The sequence below is a fragment of the Pongo abelii genome, chromosome 4 (assembly GCF_028885655.2).
Source record: "Pongo abelii isolate AG06213 chromosome 4, NHGRI_mPonAbe1-v2.0_pri, whole genome shotgun sequence".
Lineage (NCBI taxonomy): Eukaryota > Metazoa > Chordata > Mammalia > Primates > Hominidae > Pongo > Pongo abelii.
The window spans coordinates 37208769-37234148 of NC_071989.2; the positions used below are offsets into that span (position 1 = coordinate 37208769).

The 25380-nt window shown below is 34.1% G+C and overlaps 1 protein-coding gene across 3 annotated transcripts in view; it reads left to right on the top strand.

Annotated features, from left to right (window-relative positions):
- The window catches only part of NIPBL (NIPBL cohesin loading factor), a 197764-nt gene that overhangs the window by 78010 nt on the left and 94374 nt on the right, over positions 1-25380 (top strand). For all 3 annotated transcript variants that reach the window (XM_054555486.2, XM_024247028.3, XM_024247027.3), the window contains 5 exons: positions 8852-8994; positions 10687-10852; positions 13335-13462; positions 17761-17860; positions 18399-18550. In XM_054555486.2, coding sequence (XP_054411461.1) covers positions 8931-8994; positions 10687-10852; positions 13335-13462; positions 17761-17860; positions 18399-18550 — 610 coding nt within the window. In that variant the 5' untranslated portion in view covers positions 8852-8930. The remainder of the gene's footprint in view (positions 1-8851; positions 8995-10686; positions 10853-13334; positions 13463-17760; positions 17861-18398; positions 18551-25380) is intronic.

Sequence of the window (25380 nt, forward strand, 5' to 3'; positions counted from 1 at the left end):
TATCCCACCTATTTCCTAAAAGGATTTTAGGTGGTTTATAATGTTAAATGTAATATAAACCAGGACAATAAAAATATACTAGTTTAAACTTTTTAAAAAATTCTTTAATGTGAGAAGGCTGAGCAAAGGGCAAGGAGAACCTTTTCATTCTCCCCCCAGAAATCTTGCTCCTCTTTTACTAAAGCTTTCAGTCATCTCTCCAAGTGGTGGCAGGGCAATTCTAAGGTCTGACCTTAGTATGTTAACAGATTTACCCTTAGTTTCCTGGCCCACTAAGACTCCAGCAGACTTTCTGTTGTCCAGCAGGCTGGGCTGCAGCCACAGTATAACAAGGTCTGAATCTCAGCCTTGTGAGATGAGTATGCTTTTCCAAATTCTTATTTTCTTCAGATATTTTCCTCCCTTAAATGTGTGGATGGTAGCTGTTTCCTGTTATTTGCCATTCCTGTATTTTGTAGAATCCTTTTTATACCTTTTAGTTAACCATTTTTTTTACTACTTAATAATTCTATATATTAAATTTTTCCTGCTCAAAAACAGTGTGTGCGTGTGTGTATATATATATACATATATCTGTGTGTGTGTATATATATGTATATATATATGTACTTAGTTTTAAGCCTTTCCCCCACCACCAAAAAAATTAACATTAGCAAAGAAGGTGTTAATTAGCTAAATATTCCACATATATGAAATTTCAGTTTATTCAAAATAATGTTACAATCACACAAGGTGACAGTATAGTATAAAGAGTACTGACCTAGAGATCAAACACTTATATTCTAGTCTTGGCTAGTGAATTACTAGCTCAGAGACCTTAAACAGACACTTATCTTCTTTGAAGAACTTTTACTGTTTGCTGTAGGTTTATCTTTTTTCCATAGCAGTGTAGATGTTTCTCAGTTTTATGTCCTTTAGACAAACATAAGAATATAAGATTTGGTTAGAAACACCTGAGTTCAAATCCTATTTCTGCTGCATGCTGCCTGTTTAGCTGTAGACAGAGTATTTATGCCCTGAAACTTAATTTTTGCATCTGTGAAATAGTGATAATCTTTACTATCCTTTGATATTGGAATGATTAAGGAAAGGGATATATAAATATCTGACACATAAGAAGTGCCAAAAAAAATTTCCTCTACAGCGTTACTTTATTTCTTACCTATCTGATCTATTATAATGTAACTGTTATCAACCCTCAATAAGTGGCTTCCATAATTATAGCTATAGTTCAGACTACTTTTGTCAGATTGTGAATTTCCAACTTCCTGCTTTAGACATCTCCAACTAGATATTACACTGGCATTTTAATCTGAACAAGTCCAAAATCACACCATAGTTACATGTAAGTACTGCAGTATTCTAACAGAACTTTCTGCTTCCATCCTCTGTCTCTTTCTCCCCCACCCTATTTTCCTTATCACTATTAAATTAGTCTTAACTGAAAGCTTAAGGATGTGGAAAAAGATATCAACATTATGTAAGAAACTCCCTTGCAGGCTCCAATTGACCTTTCTGGCCATATGCTCTGTCTAAAGTGTTTATGAATATACCTTGCATATTACATTAGTCTTTAGCACCTAGCTCAGTATACTTCATAGAAGATGCTTAACATGGGTAATTAAATATTCAGAGAAATCTATGTACATATAGCAGCAACAGGAGACTTACTAATTTTTTTATTTTATCATAGTTTATTTTACTATTTTCCTGAATCATAAAGTAATATTCTAATCATAATAAAAGTCCAAGGAGTACAGATAGAAATACCACCAAAATAAGAATTCCCCAGCATCTCAGCATATACCCGACCCCTAATCATTGTTAAAGATTTAACAATGTTCTTCTTTTTCATGCCTAGACCATCATTTTTATGAAAATGTGTTTTAAGCAAAAGTATTTAGCTTGGTTGATGAGCTTATGATGTGCACATTGATATTTTCGGTTAGCAATATATCTTTAATATATTTTCATGAATTTTAATAATCTTTGCCACTCTTCTTTATTTTAGTGCCAATTTGTGGAGAGATTGAAATATAGAATCATCACTGTAAAGTTGATTCAGGCTTTAATTCAATGATTCTTTCTCTTTTCTCCCTCTGAAATATGTACCCCCTTTACCACATTCTTGTGGCCAAACTCAAATTTTAAAGGGCAGAGGATGTTCCATCTTGTTAGCCATTTTGCTTGCCTAGCATAGTGTCTGACACAGTAACATAAGATAAATATTAATTGGATGCGTCATGAAGGACTAAATATTTTAGAAATAGTATGTTGTGTTGGGTGCCACTTACAACTCAGGAGGTACTGACAGGTTTGAATGAACTGTTATGTAACCTGATATGGCATTTTAAACAGTTAACTATTAAGCATAGTAGAAGGAAAATGCTTTAGTTATGTTAAAGACAAGATGAAGCAGATTTTTCTGGAAAACAACACAAAGTAGAGTTTAAAGCAATTTCAATTATTAAAATACTAAGACAGATTGAATAGTTATTATGAGAAAAGTTACCAAAATCATATCTTACATCCATGATGTATTTAGCTCATTATTAGTGTATTCAAAGATGGAGGAAATAAGGGGTTTGTGCTTGGTAAGATTCATTTGTTAAAATGTCATTGTGCAAATTTTGAAAAGAAAGGTTATGAACTTAACATAAAAAATATCTTGGTGTTTACTTACTCATTGTACTCTTGTATCCAAAACTGATTTTCCTCAAAGTGAATTTTGCTTTCTGCTCAATAGTTCAGATCAAGAAGAAAGTAAGAATAATTGAAGTGCCATAGAAATGTGAATCACATACTAAATGTGGTTGTAAAGTAAGGAGCCTAACTCCATAAAGCCAGAGTCACCATACTTCGCTGTCACATGGTATAGTATACTGACTAACAGTCTTTTAAACTGGATGTTTCAATCAACCCGTAAAATAATATTTAAAAAAGAATGAGACAGATCTGTATAAATGAAAGATTTCTAAGATAATATACATGGCAAAAGCAAGATGCAGAAGAATATATAATAAATAACAGCTTGCATTTAACGAACACTTAATACATGCCCATCACAATTTTAAGAACTTTACACATATTATTTCATCCTCACAACAAAATTTAATAATAATTACCTACCTCTTAGAGATGAGGAAACTGAGGTGCAGAGATTAAATAAGTTGTCCAAGGTTATGTAGTGAGTGGAGGAGCTTGGATTCAAACACACAGCCTAATTAATCTCTTTCTTCTTGGCTGTATATTTTGAGTACATTGATTGTGTATGCATAGTAATCTCTGGATGTACCGTCATTTGTTATACTAATAATATTGTTATACATTTTAGCTGTTAGTTTAAGCATCCATGTGCCAGATAGCCTGATTTTGACTCCAGCTGTATGGCCTTAGGCAAATTATTTATCTTCTCTGTACATCACATTCTTCATCAAATAGAACTGTAATATTAGCACCTCAGGTTCATATGAGGATTAAATGAGGATTAAATTTATTACATAGTAAGTGCTGAGCAAACATGAGTTACCATTTCTATTTTTTAATCACTAAAATGTAGTAAAAATGTTGTGGGAATATCTACATGTGTATGTTTTTCAACATGTATATGATTATTTCTTTAGGATATATTTCTAAAGGTGAAATTGTTGAGAAAAAATGATGCATTTTTTTAAGGCTTTGGTTATAGGGTGCACAGTGGCCCTCCAGAAAGTTTATCTACCATCAGATAATAAGAATGCCTTTTATTCCAAATCTGTCCCAATTTTAGTATTGTTATAATCCCTGCTGATACTGGTTTATTTGCATTTCTTTTGTTTGCTTGAGGAAGTTGTAAATTTTGTTGTGAAATTAAATGAAGAAGTGGAGTCTTTAAAAATCTTGGCAAATGCTTAAAAGTTCCCTTCAGACTCATTAGAATGGGCTAAATTGATAATTTACTATAATATCTTCCCCTAATTAAGCATTCTTTTAATTAAACCTCAAGCCATTCTTAAATTTAGTTTATGATTTCTCAATGTATTTTGTTTGATTTAGTTCTTAGTATTACAACAGTTAAATTTTTTTCTGCTTTCTGTTGCCAGTATTTATTTCTCCTACCTTATGATTTAAATAATTGTAGGTGAGCAGGCCCAAGACTATGACTTGTAATACTGTGGTGAAATATATACTGGAATGCCAAATAATTATTTATAATAGATCTTTCAGAAGTAGGAATTATTTGTATTGAAAAGATGCCTTTCCCTCTATTTGTTTTGGAAAGACTCCTGTTCTTCCTCTGTTCTCCCAAATCTGTTTAGTAATGCTGTTAACTTTCTGGATCACTTACTGTGTGCCAGGTGGTATGTCAAATGATATATGTGCATTATTTTATTTTATTCTCATCACCACTTATGAAGTGGGCTGCTTTCCTCACTCTTCCATTTTTTCAAATCAGCAACTCTCAGATGGCTTTGCCTGGTTTAAAATTTACCCACAATTTTAAAGACATTTTACCTGGACTCACAAAGCACTGTGCAGTATACCCTTATAGTTCTATTCCCTCCATCCCTTTCAGTTTTCAACTCACTAAATTTGTTTTATAATCTACTAATCAGTCACCAATCACAGATTGTAAAGCACTACCTTAAGTGACAGTTTTAAAGCCCTCATTAAAATCTTCTTTACAGTTTGGTTGCAGTTTCATTCTGGACACATGTCAGCTTCAGTTTCACAAAAAACAATATACTTTCACAGAGCCAAGCAGTCCAAAACATTATTCAATCCAGAGCCAAAAATGTCATAGCTAGTTAGTTAGGGGTGTGTTTGTTCATGTTTAGAATCCTAGGAACGCTATATCTTGATGGACCCTGGTCACCTTTCAACATAAAGTAGCAACATTTCCACAGATTACTTACATTTATTAAAAGCTGTGACTTTAGCTAAAATTGTAACCTCATTTCTACCAAATTCCTCTGCTGTTCTTCAAAATCTTGGATTTCAGTGGAATTAGCCGTAGTTCAGCAGTGAAGATCAAATATTTTTGTCAGTAATCATCTATCAACGTATAATTAAAGCACTTTAAACCAAGTAAGTATTGTTGCTCTCCCGCCCCTTCCCCTTTACTCCCAGTACTTAGTTGACATCATTTCAGTGCATTTTTATGTCACTGTGAAAAGCACAATCTTGTGGTTAGGTTTATTAATCTTCTGGTTCATATATGGGTAACTGAATACATAGTCATTTTTAGGCTAAAAATCCTAGCCTGGGGTTGGATCTGCTCTATTTGTTACTCACCTAGGACTTAAGAAAACAGTCAGGTAGCCCACAGTAGAATCCTCTAGCATATTACTCTCTTTAGGTTCCTATCCTCTGAGTTAAATAATTAAATACAGTCATTTGTTACTTAATCTGCTTGAATATGGCAGTGTACATGTACAACAGTGAGTTGTATATGAATAACAAGATATTTTTGTGATCTGTAAGTAATTTTCATTCAATGATTTCTTTCCGTTAATTACCAAGCATAAGTTGGAACTTTCTTATTAGCAAAAATTTATGAAAAATTGTGTTTTGGTGACCTTTATCAGATTTTAAATTCCAACCAACTTTTTAAAGTGCTTGATGTGACTACTAACTATGCAATGTTGCATTAAACTTCTTTAGTAATTGTTAAATAATCAAATTAATAATTTCAAAGAATAGAAATTAGTAATTTCACAGTGTAGCAAATGGACAAATACAGAATAGCTAGTAGTGATTATAGCTTTCCTATATTATTTCCTGTGCCTTTTCCTTTCAGTGGGCTTCTGCTAGAAATTTTGTCAGTCATTCACCAAAGGAAAGTAATGTTTTTTCCCTTAGCTGGCAATTAGTAAAGAATGTACATATAAAGGTCTTTAAACTGTAAAGGAAAAAGAGGAAATGATTACCACAAAGACAAGATAGTTAATACCCCTAGAAGGAACCAGAATGCTAGCCTTTTGGATGATGATTCTATGGATGCTTACTTTATAACTTTGTTAAATTGTGTGTGTGTGTGTGTGTGTGCATGTGTGTGTGTGTACCTGTTTAATGTACCTTTGTGCAATAGGTCTTATATTTATAATAATAATGTTTGGGGTGAAGGAAATTCTTAATTTTAACTACCTGTATAATTATACATTAAATAATTCTATTTGCAATGTTGCATTCAGACATATGAGTAAGGGAAATTATTAGTATTATGTCATTTGAATGTTTGACGTTTACAACTCAAAAACTTAAGAGGTTCTCTTAAAAGTGACTGACTAGCAAATACAACCTTAAAAAGATAAATATTTAAGCTTTTTAAACTGGAAATTACAATTCAGTTTTTAATCTTAGCTCTATGGTTTAGTTGATGTAGACTTCCATTTGCTGATTAATTTATAAAGTAAAGCTGAAACTGGATCCCTTCCTTACACCTTATACAAAAATCAATTCAAGATGGATTAAAGACTTAAATGTTAGACCTAAAACCATAAAAACCCTAGAAGAAAACCTAGGCATTACCATTCAGGACATAGGCATGGGCAAGGACTTCATGTCTAAAACACCAAAAGCAATGGCAACAAAAGCCAAAATTGACAAATGGGATCTAATTAAACTCAAGAGCTTCTGCACAGCAAAAGAAACTACCATCAGAGTGAACAGGCAACCTACAAAATGGGAGAAAATTTTCGCAACCTACTCATCTGACAAAGGGCTAATATCCAGAATCTACAATGAACTCCAACAAATTTACAAGAAAAAAACAAACAACCCCATCAAAAAGTGGGCGAAGGACATGAACAGACACTTCTCAAAAGAAGACATTTATGCAGCCAAAAAACACATGAAAAAATGCTCACCATCACTGGCCATCAGAGAAATGCAAATCAAAACCACAATGAGATACCATCTCACACCAGTTAGAATGGCAATCATTAAAAAGTCAGGAAACAACAGGTGCTGGAGAGGATGTGGAGAAATAGGAACACTTTTACACTGTTGGTGGGACTGTAAACTAGTTCAACCCTTGTGGAAGTCAGTGTGGCCATTCCTCAGGGATCTAGAACTAGAAATTCCATTCGACCCAGCCATCCCATTACTGGGTATATACCCAAAGGACTATAAATCATGCTGCTATAAAGACACAGGCACACGTATGTTTATTGAGGCATTATTCACAATAGCAAAGACTTGGAACCAACCCAAATGTCCAACAATGATAGACTGGATTAAGAAAATGTGGCACATATACACCATGGAATACTATGCAGCCATAAAAAATGATGAGTTCACGTCCTTTGTAGGGACATGGATGAAACTGGAAATCATCATTCTCAGTAAACTATCGCAAGAACAAAAAACCAAACACCGCATATTCTCACTCATAGGTGGGAATTGAACAATGAGAACACATGGACACAGGAAGGGGAACATCACACTCTGGGGACTGTTGTGGGGTGGGGGGAGGGGGGAGGGATAGCATTGGGAGATATACCTAATGCTAGATGACGAGTTGGTGGGTGCAGCGCACCAGCATGGCACATGTATACATATGTAACTTACCTGCACATTGCGCACATGTACCATAAAACCTAAAGTATAATAATAATAATAATAATAAAAGGAAAAAATAAAAAAAATAAATAAAATAAAATATACCAACACTTAAAAAAAAAAAAATTTTATAAAGTAAAAGTATCTTAATGAAAGCATATCTTTGATTAATGTGTAATTATTAAAATATTATCTACTTACAAAAAAGGACTTACCAAGTACTGTTAAAGGGAAGATAAATGTTTTACAAGCCATATGTTGAAAATAAGAGAAAAATGTGGGGGCTTTGAACAGAATAACAAAGTGTTCAGTTTTACAGAATGTCTTCATATATTTTTCTGTGTGTGAAAGAGAATTCCATCATGATAAATACTAAACATTAAAGTCAATTAAGTCATTTGTGTGGGGAACATTAAAAATGTTAACACATGTCTTTGTCCTTTATGTGGTTGCATATTGATTATGTGACTTATAAGAAACATGTAGTGATAGTTGGAAAGACAAGCTAAGTACATGAACATTAAGTAATCATGCAAGATTGAAATAAGACAAGTTTCAAAAGATGTCACAAAGGAATATATAATTATTTACCAAAATAATATTGGGCAATAAATGTCATAAGTTCAGAGTAGATTAAGATACTCATTTGGGTGAATTTGAGGTTTCATGAAATCGTGGGAACACGCTTTGGATCTTGAAGAATTATAGGATTTGGACCAAAGTAGGAATGGGCTTCCTAGGTAGGAAGAATGTCTTAAGGAAATGTATAAAGATGGGAATACACAAGGGAGATTTGGGAGAATCTGATTAGATCAGGTTGGTTGGAGAGGGTGGTTTATGTAGGATAGTGATAAAAGACACAGCTAGAAAGGCAAGTTGAAGCTAGATTATGAGGTTAAATGTTTAACATGCTTATAATGTGGAAATGAATTACAGTGCTTGTCGAGGTTGATCAAGTATTCCTTTCTAGCAATCCAGCCTAGCAGTTAAGAAACAAACTCTGGAATCAGATTGCTTTGGTTCTAATTCTTGCTCCACTAGTTACTTTAAACTCACTGTAAATTAATTTCCTCTTAGTAAAATGCAAAAAACAATAGTAGCTACCATACTGGGTTGTTGTGAGAACTGAATTAATGTGTGCAAAGCACTTTGCAATTGCTTAACATATAATAAGTGGTATGTAAAAATGATTATTATATAGGTTGAACAAACAAAAGCTGTAACTTTTTTTTATAGTGATTAAGCATTTTCCTGATAGTAATATATCTGACATGTTTCTACAAATAATTGTCTGTTTTGTGTGTTGCAGTGTTTGGGAAATGGGAAGTAATGTCAGCTGGCACCTGAACTAAGTACTTTTATAGGCAACACCATTCCAGAAATTCAGGATGAATGGGGATATGCCCCATGTCCCCATTACTACTCTTGCGGGGATTGCTAGTCTCACAGACCGTAAGTTTGGTTAATTTATCTAATTTAAGTTCTACTGTGTGTTAACAATAATTTTTACAGTGACTGTTCTAAAAATTATTATAGGTTCTTTAAAACACGTTTACAGAAATAGCAACTGAAACTGCCCTTTAAAGAAAAAAAAATTGACAGCCTAATTTATCTAACTTCTTAGTGATGTTTATTTTGGTTGTCATGTTCAGTAATCTGTTGGAGCTTGTTGGAGGTATCAGCAGCCTATTTTACTCTAAGGACTTAAGAATTTTAAAGAACATTGCCAGTCTTTTGAATTTTTTTCAGAGATTTATTCTTTTGTTAGGCATTTGTAACTATAATTCTTAGTCCTTGAATAATGATACAAAAAGCTACCTACAATTTTAGTTACTGTGTCATCCTACCTGAATAAATAAAAGGAAAAAGCTATGAGAGGGAAGGGTAGAAAGTGAGAGGATGGCATACTTTTCTTTGTATAGCATTGTGCAGGATTTGGAACTTCATAATAAGGGAGCTAGGAGAAAGTATCTTCAAGAAATGTTTTTGTCCATGTTCAGTATCCTCCAAATACAATTTTTTTCTGGCTTTTGTTTTTTGTGAATTTCCAGTTGGTTTTAGTGGGGTAAAATAGATAACAGCCTATTAGCTTTGAGCTTAGGAAATTAGCGTAACTAGTTTATGAGGTCTAAATTAACAGGAAAGTGCTGTAGGTGATTGGGTCAGCGTTACTTAGGTAAGAAAACTTTTTGAAACTGGCATTAGTTTTTATTATCACTTGGTTGTAGGTAAGGCATAAATAGGAGTTCAAAATCAGATATACTGTCAGGAATTTCTTTTTGGTTTTTCTCCCCATGATCTTTGCTATACCTAAATATTTTGTCTTTCCAGGAAGCCCTGTTTATTAAGTAATAATTTATTTTCTGTGTTTTTATTAATGAAAATCCTGTTGGTACCTATTGGGGCTGAGCACCATGATAATTATACTGTATAGGTGATTAGAAATTAAGCCAAAAACAAAGACACCTGATATTTTAGTGAGCTTTCTTAACCTTTAGACAAATGAACAAATTTGTTAGGTGAACAGAGATTAAACGGCTGAATTTAAGCTACTATAAAACATTTATGTTCTTTTGTTTGCTATTAGAAGAGAATAAATAGGAGATAACTAGGAATTTGGAATTTAGAAGAATATTTTAATATTCTTACAGAATTCTATGCTATGAATGCTTTCTTTCTAAAGTGAGGTATTTGTATATTCTTCAGCTTTTAAAAAACGTTACTTGTCTACTTTATGAAGAGTCAGATATTGTTATTTGATTTATTTGTATGAGCATACTATTGATTCTGAAAAATCTTATAAACAAGAACAAATGAGATTAATGAATTGCTACATTGGAAGTTAGTTTGTAACCATGCCCTTTTCTCTAGTCATTTGTTAATAAAATTTAAGAAATGAAAAGCAAGGATGAATATAAGGGAGCTGAATTTTATTCCTAGAGACTAGTATAATCTGTTATGGTCCAAGTGATGTTTTGGAAATTTTGTAGGGTTGATTGAGGTTTGTTAGGAAGAGGAGGAATGCCTTTTAATAATTTGTCACATTGATATTTATAACTTACTTTTAATCCCAAAATACAGATAAGCACTAAGGAGACTTCTACAGTCACTCAATTTCTAATAACCTGATTTTATTCCAAATAGTCCTGAACCAGCTGCCTCTTCCATCTCCTTTACCTGCTACAACTACAAAGAGCCTTCTCTTTAATGCACGAATAGCAGAAGAGGTGAACTGCCTTTTGGCTTGTAGGGACGACAATTTGGTTTCACAGCTTGTCCATAGCCTCAACCAGGTATCAACAGATCACATGTAAGTATGATCAATTTTATATCTAAGTGAAAAGTTTTGGCCTAAGAGAATCCGTATTCCTGGTTTTAATTCAAAAGTTTTTAGATACATAGTTTATTTTTAAAATATATCAATATCCGAGGGAGAATATAGTCTTATTGCAATAATAGATTAAAGAGATTTAAATAGGCAATATTTATTTTTAGATAATAATTCTGACCCATGTAGCTCTATGGATATTTTTTCAGCTCTTTTGAACTTATCTTGGGGGATCCATCATTTGTGCAGAGATCTGGTCATGAAACTACATCCCTGTCCGGGCGCGGTGGCTCACACCTCTAATCCCAGCACTTTGGGAGGCCGAGGAGGCAGGTGGATCACAAAATCAAGAGATCGAGACTATCCTGGACAACATGGTGAAACCCTGTCTCTACTAAAAATACAACAAAAAAAAAAAAAAAAAAAAAAAATTAGCCAGGCATGGTGGCGGGCGCCTGTAGTCCCAGCTACTCGGGAGGCTGAGGCAGGAGAATCACTTGAACCCAGGAGGCAGAGGTTGCAGTGAGCCGAGATCACGCCACTGCACTCCAGCCTGGTGACAGAGTAAGACTTCGTCTGGGGAAAAAAAAAATTATTTTTCACTACAAAACCAATACATATTTATAACAACAACACAAAAATGCGTAAAAAGTAAAATCTCTCATTCTTATCCCTTCATATTCCACCACACGTTACTCATGTAACCTTGCATTCTTTATTTTTTTTTAATTTAAAAATTCATCATGTAAGGGAATGAGGATAAACACATTATAATAGAGAGATATCTGCATTAGATGCAGTACATATTTTTGGGGCATTTTTAAAGCTGATGACTCTAAGGTGAGATACTTAGTAAATGGATTTTCTAATGGAGAAGCTAAGAAATGATTGGTTAAAATCAGAAGGAAGTATAATACTAATATTTTGTCACTCCCAAAATTCACCAATATCTAAATCACTTCTTTTTTCTTTTTTTTTTTTTTTTTTTTTTTTGAGACGGAGTCTTGCTCTGTTGCCCAGGCTGGAGTGCAGTGGTGCATCCTTGGCTCACTGCAACCTCCACCTCCTGGGTTCAAGTGATTGTTCTGTCTCAACCTCCCTAGTAGCTGGGATTACAGGCCCCCACCACCACGCCTCGCTAATTTCTGTATTTTTAGTAGAGACAGATTTTCACCATATTGGCCAGGCTGGTCTCAAATTCCCGACTTCAGGTGATCCACCCACCTCGGCCTCCCAAAGTGCTAGGATTACAGACGTGAGCCACTGCACCCAGCCTCTAAATCACTTCTTATGCTTGTACATACTTATTCAGTAGTTTTCACCAAATATTTAAAGATGTAAAGGAAATAGCACACATAAAAAAAGGACTTATTTTATGGAGAGCTCCCGTAAGATTGCCCTGGAAATGTAGTGAGTCTTATCATTGGACACCATCTTTATAGGTCTTCATGGTTAGATCCAATGAGTAGAACAATGACATGTATAATGTAAAATTAAAACACTGGCTATACTTAATTTTATCATCATCTCCCATGGTTATGAATTTAATTTGCTACTTACATTGAAGTTTATTGAAAATTGCTGTTGTGAAATGTATTGAAATTTGCGGTTTGGTTTCCGCTTCTCCCACACCATGAAATTATTTGAGAAAACAATATAAGATGGAAAAATTACATAACCTCTGGGTCTTGTCTTAATCAGTGTGGCAACAGTATCTTATTTGTAAGACATTCTCAGAAAGTCAGACTCACTCATATTCAGATGTAAGAAAACATATTCCAATACCAAATATCAACTTTTTGTGTAACTATCACTTCTCTACCCTTCCATTATTTTGAGTAGTTTAGAATAGAATATTTCTTTTCTATTTTAAAACTACTTGGAAATTATTAAACTCATAGTTCAATAAAATAGTGTTTTGGGCTTTTTTTCTCCTGACTGTGTAAAGTAAAATGAAGAAAAAAGATTGTCCTTAGAAGAATCCTTCTCTGTTATTTTTGATAATTATATTTCTCCCAGGGATAGCATATTTGAAAATTCATAACTGTTGGGCCAGGCACGGTGGCTCACGCCTGTAATCCCAGCACTTTGGGAGGCCGAGGTGGGCAGGTCACCTGAGGTCAGGAGTCGAGACCAGCCTGGCCAACATGGTGAAACCCTTTCTCTACTAAAAATACAAAAATTAGCTGGGTGTGGTGGCAGGTGCCTGTAATCCCAGCTACTTGGGAGGCTGAGGCAAGAGAATCACTTGAACCTGGGAGACAGAGGTTGCAGTGAGCCGAGACTGCACCATTGCACTCCAGCCTGGGGAACAAGAGTGAGACTTTGTCTCAAAAAAAATAATAATAAAAAAATAAGAAAATTCATATTGTTGGCCATACCAGTGTGATTTACTTTTATATGATAAGTCTTCTTAAGAATCAGTCACCATTTTAATTTTTGATATTTATTTTCTCAATGCCAGAGAATTGAAAGACAACCTTGGCAGTGATGACCCAGAAGGTGACATGCCAGTCTTGTTGCAGGCCGTCCTGGCAAGGAGTCCTAATGTTTTCAGGGAGAAAAGCATGCAGAACAGATATGTACAAAGTGGTGAGTTTCTTAATAACTGAATTCCCATATCAGAACTTGTTTTATACATATTTAAATCCAGGTGTCTTCTTTAACAAGCTGGCCTATCAGGAATGCCATGTTTATGCCTTCAGTCAAGCCAAGAACAAGAAGGAAACTAAACTGATAAAATTCTTGTAGTTTAATATGTAACTAAATTCCTTGAGAATTAGACAAAGCTTTAAGTGTATTTTGTTAAATATTTTGGAATATATCAGTTTACTCAGCTTAAAAATTTTTTTGTTTTAGAAGATCAGAATTAATTTGAAATAAGTCTTTCATTAATTAAATAAATATTTGCAAAGCTTTTGAACATGTATGTTGTAGCAGGTATATAGAGTTTTAATACTGATTGTGATTATATTCATGGTTTTCTAGTAATTGATTTAATACTCCTGTTGCCTTAGCAACAGAAAAATTGGTTAAGTATTATTATTAAAGAAAAATTGATTCATAGTATTATAATAAAAATATTACATCCAACACAGATATAATTTTTATGTAGTCATGGAGTACCTTTGGGTTAAGAGCATTGTTCTGTTCAAGCTTACCAAATTTGACAAGCCCAAGTGCCTGTTTGGCTCTCAAGATTAAAATAGTCAGGGCGGGAATAGCTTGGACAACTTCAGAAAGTTTGACTTTGTTAATTAAATAACTGTATTTAAGAATTTTACCAGCCGGGCATGGTGACTCATGCCTGTAATCCCAGTACTTTTGGAAGCTGAGGCAAGTGGATTGCCTCAGGCCAGGAGTTCAAGACCAGCCTGGGTAACATGGTGAAACCCTGTCTCTACAAAAAAATACAACAACTAGCCAGGCGTTATGGCGTGCGCCTGTAGTCCCAGCTACTTGGGAGGCTGAAGTGCGAGGATCGCTGAGCTCAGGAGGTCAACGCTGCAGTGAGCTGAGATTGCACCACTGCCCTCCAGCCTGGGCAACAGAGCGAGACCCTGTCTCCAAAAAAAAGAAAAAAATAAATAAAATAATTTTGCCAAATTCATTTTGGTTTACTTTGTTGGCAGCACTTCCATGATGCTTGCCATTCCGTTTCCTTTAAATGATATTGCTTTGCTGATTCTGTGTATTTGTGTTGTTTGAATGGTATTTTGAAAGCAATTGCATAGTTACTATTGATTCCTCAAAATGCATAATGGGGATGCTTCTGACCGACTTGCCTTTTAGCAAGTTGAAGGTAGGTATGCAGGACAGGGCTCTGACTTCACCAGAACTAATAAGTCAGATTGCAATAGTAGGAGACAGATATAAATAATGAAGGAAGCTAGAGTTATGAATGCTTTCTGGAAAAATGTTGGAATTGAAAGAAAATATAGAAAGAGTTGAGTGGAAGAAAGACTAATAGAGTAGGAGTATTATATGAGAATGTGAGTAAATCTAATATTGGATAAATGAATCTAAGGCTACTAATACTACATTTTTGCAACTTACATTTTTGAGTATTTGGGTAGTAAATCACTCTGATAAAAACTTTTAGAGTGTTCACCTCTCAGTCACATATTTTGTGTTTTATACTACATATACTTGTTTTTTAGTCTAAAATATTGTTTGATTTCTATATACCCTACTTTGTAAAAGCATAAACTAGCATTTAAAATTAATCGATTAATTGCATGTTTTTTTTTTTTAAAGCATTTTCCCGATGATATATGGCTTTGAAATTTTAAAAGTTGGCTGGGCGTGGTGGCTCACGCCTGTAATCCCGGCACTTGGGAGGCCAAGGTAGGAGGATTGCTTGAGCCCAGGAGTTCAAGACCGGCCTGGGCAATGCACAGAGACCCTGTCTCATTGAAAAATAAAAAATAAAAATAAAATAGAAATTTGAAAAGTTGATTTTGGGGTTGGTAAGTTTAAATATGAGTCATGCATGTGGAGAAAATTTAATAAAATGCAAATCACTTTAATCATAGTTCTTTGGAACTTAGAGCTAATTGAAAAGGACTGTTAGAATTTCATTTACCCGTTTTATTTAGAAAGCCATTGCTTTCAAACTAGTAATTCCAGTTTGTCCCAGTGATGACTGTTAATTCAGGGGGGAAAAGCTTTTTAACTCCTGTCTCATTGAATGTTCATCTCCCTCCAAAAGAAAAAGAAAAAAAAAAAACCTCCGGCAACAATAATTATAGTAATTAAGCTATTAAGCTATGGAGCAAAACAATTTTGTGCTGAGTTTGAGTTGGAAAAGAAAAGTCAGAAGTTGAAATTTAGGCTACATACTTAAGAGAACACCCTTCAATGGTAGACTTAGAGGCAATGTAGCTAATTTCATTCAGCTACAATCTGTTTTATTTTATTTTATTTTATTATTATTATACTTTAAGTTGTAGGGTACATGTGCACAATGTGCAGGTTAGTTACATATACATGTGCCATGCTGGTGTGCTGCACCCATTAACTCGTCATTTAGCATTAGGTATATCCCCTAAAGCTATCCCTCCCCTCTCCCCCCACCCCACAACAGTCCCCAGAGTGTGATGTTCTCCTTCCTGTGTCCATGTGTTCTCATTGTTCAATTCCCACCTATGAGTGAGAATATGCGGTGTTTGGTTTTTTGTTCTTGCGATAGTTTACTGAGAATGATGATTTCCAGTTTCATCCATGTCCCTACGAAGGACATGAACTCACCATTTTTTATGGCTGCATAGTATTCCATGGTGTATATGTGCCACATTTTCTTAATCCAGTCTATCATTGTTGGACATTTGAGTTAAAACACCAAAAGCAATGGCAACAAAAGCCAAAATTGACAAATGGGATCTAATTAAACTAAAGAGCTTCTGCACAGCAAAAGAAACTACCATCAGAGTGAACAGGCAGCCTACAAAATGGGAAAAAATTTTTGCAACCTACTCATCTGACAAAGGGCTAATATCCAGAATCTACAATGAACTCCAACAAATTTACAAGAAAAAACCAAACAACCCCATCAAAAAGTGGGCGAAGGACATGAACAGACACTTCTCAAAAGAAGACATTTATGCAGCCAAAAAACACATGAAAAAATGCTCACCATCACTGGCCACCAGAGAAATGCAAATCAAAACCACGATGAGATACCATCTCACACCAGTTAGAATGGCAATCATTAAAAAGTCAGGAAACAACAGGAGCTGGAGAGGATGTGGAGAAATAGGAACACTTTTACACTGTTGGTGGGACTGTAAACTAGTTCAACCCTTGTGGAAGTCAGTGTGGCCATTCCTCAGGGATCTAGAACTAGAAATACCATTTGACCCAGCCATCCCATTACTGGGTATATACCCAAAGGACTATAAATCATGCTGCTATAAAGACACACGCACACGTATGTTTATTGCAGCACTATTCACAATAGCAAAGATTTACAATCTCTTTTGTAGTACTCTTAGCAAATGAACTTCTGTTTGAATATTTCTAGTGAAAGGCACTTTTTATAACAATAGCAGGAAATGAAATTTGGAAATATAATTTGATGCTTGCAGCTCCCAAAAAAGAGATTGGCTATAGAAATCATAAGAAAATTCAGGGTGTTATTTATAGATTTTTATCTGACTTTGAAATGTCTAAATAAGTGAATTTTTCTGTGTCTCCTATATAATGAAATGTCACGTGAATAATTGAGAAATAACGTCTAGCTTGGAAATAAATGTAAGAACCAGAATGCTATTCTCAAGTTTTTATTTTTTAATCAAATATTCCGTTAATCCCTACTATGTGACAAAGAGTTATTGTGAAAGAAGGAATAGGTACATTCTGTTTTGCTTCAAAAGACATCAGATGGAAATTGCAGGAATTCAAACTTTTGGCCCATAAATAAAGTACTTTTCGAAACCTATGTCTGAACCATAATACAAATAGCTTTGTGAAATTAAGTTACCAAGCATGAGAGATGTATATGGTAAAATATTCATGTAATAAAAAGTACCCTGAGTCCTGTTGTAGAAGGAAGTGTATTGTGTTAGCTGCGAGGTTAGATAAGACAACTTTTAAAAAAATCTTTTCAATTCTAAGGCTAAATAATAGAATATTGAGTAAGCAAGTAAATTTTTTAAAAATACTATAATCTCTGTTTCTAGTCCTGGATTAGTTTTATGGAAAATGGTGTTGTAATAAAATTGTTCTTGAAATTTACAGTTTAACAGTGTCTATATTTTGCTCTTTGAAATGAAAACATTGATCAAAAAAAATCTCTGGAATGTTTGTGAAAGAATAACTGATTTCAGTTATTTAAAGGACACTTTACTGTTAGAAGAAAATAACGTTCTGTATTTTTGTGTTTTGCATAGGAATGATGATGTCTCAGTATAAACTTTCTCAGAATTCCATGCACAGTAGTCCTGCATCTTCCAATTATCAACAAACCACTATCTCACATAGCCCCTCCAGGTAATATATGTATATATCATTTATTAAATATTGTCTTGTATGGTGAATATGCTGGTGAATATATGGTTCATACATTTAGGTAATGGTGGATTATTTAGAGTTTAAATAGTTGAAATACTTAAACAGTAATCCACTTTGCATTTGCCTTAAAATGTTGTATGTGGAAATAGTCTGATACGCTAATTGAAGTAGCTACCATCTTAGTAATGTAATTTCATGCAGACAAAAAATGTTAAAATAACTAATGTGTTTGAGATAAGAAGATTTAGGGAGCATGGCTTTAAGTACCTTAAACAGATTGGTACTTTTATATAAGTAAACAAATCACCTGTTTTTAAAAACTTTTTTATTGTAACTCTTTGATTATGAATTGTGAACAATTTTTGTATGTTATTTGAGTATTTTGCAAGATTCTTCTGTTTGCACAGATTTTACATATATAAACTAAGAGTTCAGAGGACTTTGTGACAGTCAAATTTCAAGGAATAGCATGTTTATTTTATTTCCTTATATTTTTTATTTGGGTTTTGGGTTTTAGCCGGTTTGTGCCACCACAGACAAGCTCTGGGAACAGATTTATGCCACAGCAAAATAGCCCAGTGCCTAGTCCATACGCCCCACAAAGCCCTGCAGGATACATGCCATATTCCCATCCTTCAAGTTACACAACACATCCACAGATGCAGCAAGGTAAGAAAGTTGTTTGTAACTTTACTGGGAATGTCTAAGTGCTTTAATTCCAAGCAAATTTGTTTTTTAAAATATAATTATTAAACGCAAACTAAAATACTATACTGTATACTTATTTGTCAGCCATATCTTTTTAAAGATATGGCTTAAATCATTAAAACAATGTTACACTTACCATTTGAAAATTTGTCATTTTAGGAGATGAAAGGAGCAGTGTCATTTTGGCTTTTTGGATTCAGTTATTATATAACTAAGTATATTTAGGTGTGAAATTAAGAAGAACTGCGTTTTTTAAAATTGCTCCTTCTTCTTACATTAGCACTAAGCCAAGGAACAATTACATTTTAATTGGTAAAGTAGATACAGTCAGCCTTTCACATACATGGGTTCTGCATCATGGATTCAACCAAACATGGAGTGAAAATATTTGGAAAAAAAATTGAGTCTGTAGTGAATGTGTACAGACATGTTTTCTTGTCATTATTACATAAACAGTACAGTATAGCAACTGTTTGCATAGCACTTACATTGTATAGGCATTGTAAGTAATCTAGAGATGATTTAAAGTACTGTATAGTGCATAGGGCTATATGCAAGTACTATGCATTTTATATCAGGGACTTTTGAGCATTTGCAGATTTTGGTATCCACAGAAGGTACTGGAACCAATGCCTCATGGATACTGAGGGATGACTACTATGAAAAATTTACTATACTGTAATAATTTGTAGTAAAAATTTACTGTAGTACAGTAAAGGAAAATTAATCTTAGATGCAAAAATTTGAGATTAAATTACCAGTTCTCACTTGATTACTAGTTCTTAATGTCATAATGTTGATATTATGATGTCTTTTTAAGGTTATATTGCCTTGAGATATATTTCATGGTTACTAAATAATTGATTTATTATTAGTATAAATTGTATGTTTTAAAGAAATTTTTTAAAGCAGAAAAGTGCAAAGGATAATATAAAACATCTTTATTTTTGTCCTTAATTAACAGCAAATTTTAAATATTTGCTGTCAGTCACTAGTTTCTACATGTGTATTCTTGTTTAATATGCATGAAGTTGAAACTTTATTCATTAATAAACTTATTAATATATAAACTTTTAACTTTGTCATCCATCAAAACAGTTAACTCTGGTTTCCCAAAATCAGATAATGAAATATTAGGTTGAGTTTTTTTACACACGAACTCAAGGAGAAACTGGGAAGCAAATTTGACACATTTGAAATAGACACAGCCAGGTGCGGTGGTATGCACCTGTAATCCCAGCACTGTAGGAGGCTGGGGCAGAGGAATCAGTTGAGCCCAGGAGCTCAAGACCAGCCTGGGCAACACAGTGGGACCCTGTCTCTACCAAAAAAAAAATTACCCAGGCATGGTGACACTTACTTATAGTCCCAGCTACTCAGGAGGCTGGGTTAGGAGGATTGCTTGAACCCAGAAGGTCAAGACTGCAGTGAGTCATGATCACACCATTGCAGTCCAGCCTGGGTGACAGATGGAGACCTATCTCAAATAAAAGAAATAGACACTTAGAAAATTACTGAATTGAGTGTGAGTGCCAAACATACATATCTATGTGTATATGTAGATTCTTAATATTTGTAAAATACTAGTATACTCAGGTATACAAAAGTCTGAGGGACATTTTACATGTAATGGAGGAAAAATGTCAAAAGAGCATATCTGTTTCTTGTGTAAATGTCCATATACACATGAATGTGTGTAAAAAAGAATGTAAATTTTATCTCTAAGAAATGTGATGTTTTTTCACAAAATTAACTTAGCTTTTTAATATAGTTTGAGGACCTATTCAGTATTGTGTCATTTCTTAGAAATGCTCAGATAAAGAACTAAAAACCATACTCAGGGATTAGCCTCACCCAGATATTAAAGTTATTCTAAATAAAAAAGTTTAGTCAGTACTACCCAAAACAGTTTGTATATTCAATGTAATCCCTATCAAAATACCAATGACATTCTTCACATAAATAGAAAAAATTTGTGTAGAACCAAAAAAGACCCCAAATTTCCAAAGCAATCCTGAGGAAAAAGAACAAAGCTGGAGGCATCACACTACCTGACTTAAAAATACATTGCAAAGCTATAGTAACCAAATCAGCTTGATACTAGCATAAAAACACATAGACCAATCCCAGAATAGAGAATCCAGATATAAACACAGATATTTACAGACAACTTACTTTGACAAAAGCACCAAGAACATAAAATGAGGAAAGGACAGACTCTTCAATAAATAATGCTGTGAAAAATATACTCAAAATGGATTAAATACTTAAATCTGAGACATGAAACTACTAGAAGAAAACATTGAAGAAACACTCCAGAATGTTGGTCTGTGCAAAATACTTTTTGTTTAAGATTTCAAAGCATAGGCAACCAAAGGAAGAAATAGACAAAAGGGATTACGTCAAGCTAAAAAGCTTCTGTACAGCAAAAGAAACAATCGACAAAGTGAAGAGACAACCTACAGAATGGGAGAAAATATTTGCAAACTATCTGTTTGACAAGTGATTAATAACTAGAATATCAGTAATATATAAGGAACTCAGTAGCAAAACAAAAACAATAACAACAAACTGATTAAAAGCTAAAAGATGTGAGTAGACATTCTCAAACGAAGACATATAAATGGCCAGCAGATAGAGCAAAAAATGCCGAACATCACTCATCATCAGAGAAATACAAACAAAAAGCACAGTGAAATATTATCTTGCGTTAATTAAAATGGCCTTTTTCAAAAAGACAGGTGATAGTGAATACTGGTGAGGATGTGAAGAAAAGGGAACCCTCATATACTGTTGGTGGGAATGTAAATTAGTACAGCCTTTATGGAACACTGTATGGTGGTTTCTCAGAATACTAAAAATAGAGCTACTGTATGATCCAGCAATTCCACTAGTAGGTATGTATCCAAAAGAAAGGGAATCAGTATACTGAAGAGATGCACGCCCATGTTTATTGCAGTACTATTCGCAAAATAGCCAAAATATGGAATCAACCTAAGTCCCCCATCAGTGGATGAATAAAGAAAAGGTATATGTATACGCAGTGGAATATTACTCAGCCATAAAAAAGAATAAAGTCCTGTCATTTTCAGCAACATAGAGGGAACTGGAGGTCATTATGTTAAGTGAAATAAACAAAACACAGACAAATATTGTATGTTCTCACTCATATGTGGCAATTAAAGTGGATTTTAAGAAGATAGAGAATAGATTGGTGGTTACCAGAGGCTGGGAAGGGTAGAGGAGGGAGGCGATGAAGAGAGCTTGATTAATGGGGACAAATATACTGTTTGATAGGAGAAATAACACATAGTGTTTGATAGCTCAGTAGGGTGACTGTAGTTGACAACAATCTATTTTATATTTCAAAACAGCTGGAAGAAGATAATTTGAATGTTTTTACCATACAGAAAAGACAAATATTAAGGTGGTGGATATCTGAATTACACTGATGCAATCTTTACAAATTATATGAATGTATTTAATTATCACATGTATCCCAGAAATATGTGCCTCTATTATCTATCAATAATAAAACATAATTTTCTTTGAAAAAGAAAAAAATTAGTCTGGCAGGGAAAAAGTGGATAGGTCAGTAGGACAGAGAGAATGCAGACGTAAGACAGTTTAGACTATTTAGAAAGGGTGCATTTTTTTTCAACTTTATATTACAAAAATTTAACTATGCAGAAAAGTTCTAAGATTAGCACAATGAACCCCTTCACCAACAGGTATCCTGCCACTTTGTCCTTAAGTACATCTGCTAAGACTATTCTCCTATATAAAAAATAAAGGTCAGTTCTACAGTATCATCTAATATCCAGAATACATTTGACTTTTACCAATCCAGTTGTCCTAAATATATTTTTAATATCTTTTCAAAGCATGTTCAAATCTAGCTTTTCACACATTGCATTTGATTTTTGCATCTCTTATGGAGGCTCTTTTAATCTAAAGCAATCTTATACCTTTTTCGCCCATGACACTAAGTTTTGGTTTTTGAAGAGTTTGGCCACTTTTGTTGTAGAATATTTCACATTCTAAACTCCACTCTTTTCTGCTGGTGTTGTTTAATTTGTTTTCTGTATTTCCTATCAAGTAGAAGTTAGCTTTAAGGTTTTACTAGTTTCCAGTTACACATTTTTGGCAAGAGTACTTGATAAGCAATGTTGTGCACTTTACATTGTATCTTATCATTATCATAAAATGGTCTCAGTGTTGGTGGTATTTAGGTGGTGAACCTCTCTTTATTGTAAAAGTACATATTTTTCTCTTTGCAATTAGTAAATAATCTGTGGGATGATACTTTGAGATCATGTAAATATACAATTTCCCATTAATCTTTTACTTGAAGGGGGTAGCATTCAGTGAATCTCATTTTATCAGTTTTTACAAAGTCATTGGAAAAACGATGATTTTTTAAAATTTTATCATTCTAAAGATTACATTTTAAAATCAGCATATAAGAATGGATTGTTTAATAAATGATGTTGGTGATTGTCTAGGTATTTTGCAATTTTAGCTGGATTCCTGGATCACTGAAAGCAGAAGTGTTCTAGATTAATAAGCTGTTTATATTTTTTAAGTCATAAAATTATAAGAAAAACGTGGGCAAATTTTTGGTATTCTAAGAGTTGAGAAGGCATTATTTCTAAGCAGACCGAAAACCTGGATTGCAGAAATGAAAAAAAAAAAGATTAATTATAAATTTGTATATAAGAGAACATAAATATATAAATTACATAAATATAAAACAAATATGGGGGAAATATGCAACATTTATTATAAACACAAAGTATTGATTTAATATACCAAAATCTCATAGAGATCAATAAGAACAAGACAAAAATGAACTAAAGAAGTAAACAGGCAATTTACTGGAAAAGAATAGCCAAGTCGATACAGAAAGATTTAATAAATATATGAAATTGTGGTCACCTTAGCTCATAGAGATGCATTCAAAATTAAGATGAAATAAAATTTTATATCAGATTGATAAACATTTCAGTCTTCATAGTGATATAAATTGGTACAACTTTTTTAGAGAACCGTGTGTTTGACAGTATCTATCGTATAATTTAAAATTCATATACCTCACTCAGTAGTCCAAAATCTACCTCCCTTAAAAGAAGGGGAAAGGGATAAAAACATACTCAGACTATTCTAACAAGTTCTACCAAACATTAAATGAAGAGATAGTCTAATCTTAATCCATTCCAGAAAAAAGAAAAACAGCAACACTTTCTCAACTCTTTTTATAAAGTTAAATTACAATCTGGATACCAAAATCAGGTGAAGTGAGGAGAGTATGAGAAAGGAAAATTATAAATCAATCATCATACGTGAACGTTCATGTACTGTTCCCGAATTGAAACAAAATGTTACTAATTTTTTTCTACCACTAGGTAAGATTAAATCAATCTCTTTTTCTTTTTTCCATACAGGTGGGGTCTTGCTGTATTGCACAGGCTAGACTCAAACTCTTGGGCTTAAGTGATCCTTAAGCCTTAAGGTGAAACAAATTTTTTAAACAAATATTAAGAAACGAGGCCAGGCATGATTGCTCACTCTTGTAATCCTAGCACTTTGGGAGGCCAGAGTGGGCAGATTGCTTGAAGCTTAGGAACTCAAGACCAGCCTGGGCAACATGGTGAAACTCCATCTCTCTCCACAAAAAATTAGCCAGGCATGGTGGTGTGTGCCTGTAGTCCCAGCTATTTGGAGGCTGAGGTGGAAGGATGGCTTGAGCCTGGGAGGCAGAGGTTGCAGTGAGCTGAGATCACGCCACTGCACTCTAGCCTGGGCGACAGAGTGAGACTCTGTCTCAAAAAAAAAAAAAAGAAAGAAAGAAAAAAGAAAAGAAAAGAAACCGAATAAGCAGTGTTATCAACCTATATGACAAAATTAGATATATATATGAATTGGTTAGTAGAAGACAATTAATATAATTCAGATTATGGGGCTGGGGTCCTGTGAGCCTTTTAATAGGTCTCAAAAGAGCATTCAGAAAGATTCAACTTCCATTCATGACATTTAAAACTTTTCACTGAATAAGAATACATTAAGCACTTTGGGAGGCCGAGACTGGCGGATCACGAGGTCAGCAGATCGAGACCATCTTGGCTAACACAGTGAAACCCCGTGTCTACTAAAAATACAAAAAAATTAGCCAGGCGTAGTGGCGGGCGCCTGTAGTCCCAGCTACTCCGGAGGCTGAGGCAGGAGAATGGCGTTAGCCTGGGAGGCAGAGCTTGCAGTGAGCCGAGATTGCCTGGGCAACTGAGCAAGACTCCGTCTCAAAAAAAAAAGAAGAAAAATACATTAAGCTGGGTGTGATGGTGCACATCTGTAGTCCCAGCTACTCAAGTGGCCAAGGCAGGAGGATCACTTAAGCCCAGGAGTTTGAGTCTAGCCTGTGCAATACAGCAAGACCCCATCTGTATGGAAAAAAAAGGAGAAGACGTTGATTTCATCTTACCTAGTGGTAGAAAAAATTAGAAACATTTTGTTTCAATTCAGGAACAGGACATGAATGCCTATAATGACATTTATTTAGTGGGTGTCCCAGCCAATACAGGAAGATAAGAAGTGTTAAAACTATGTATAATTATTGGTAAGGAAGAAAAAAGTGTCATTTTCAGGTGACATAATTGTCTTCATAGAAAATCCGAGATAAGCTACAGACAAGATACTAGAATTAATAAAAGCATTCCAGTTAGTTACTGGATATGACATCATTATAATGAAATCAATTGCATTTTTATATACAGCAATAAACAGGTATAATTGTA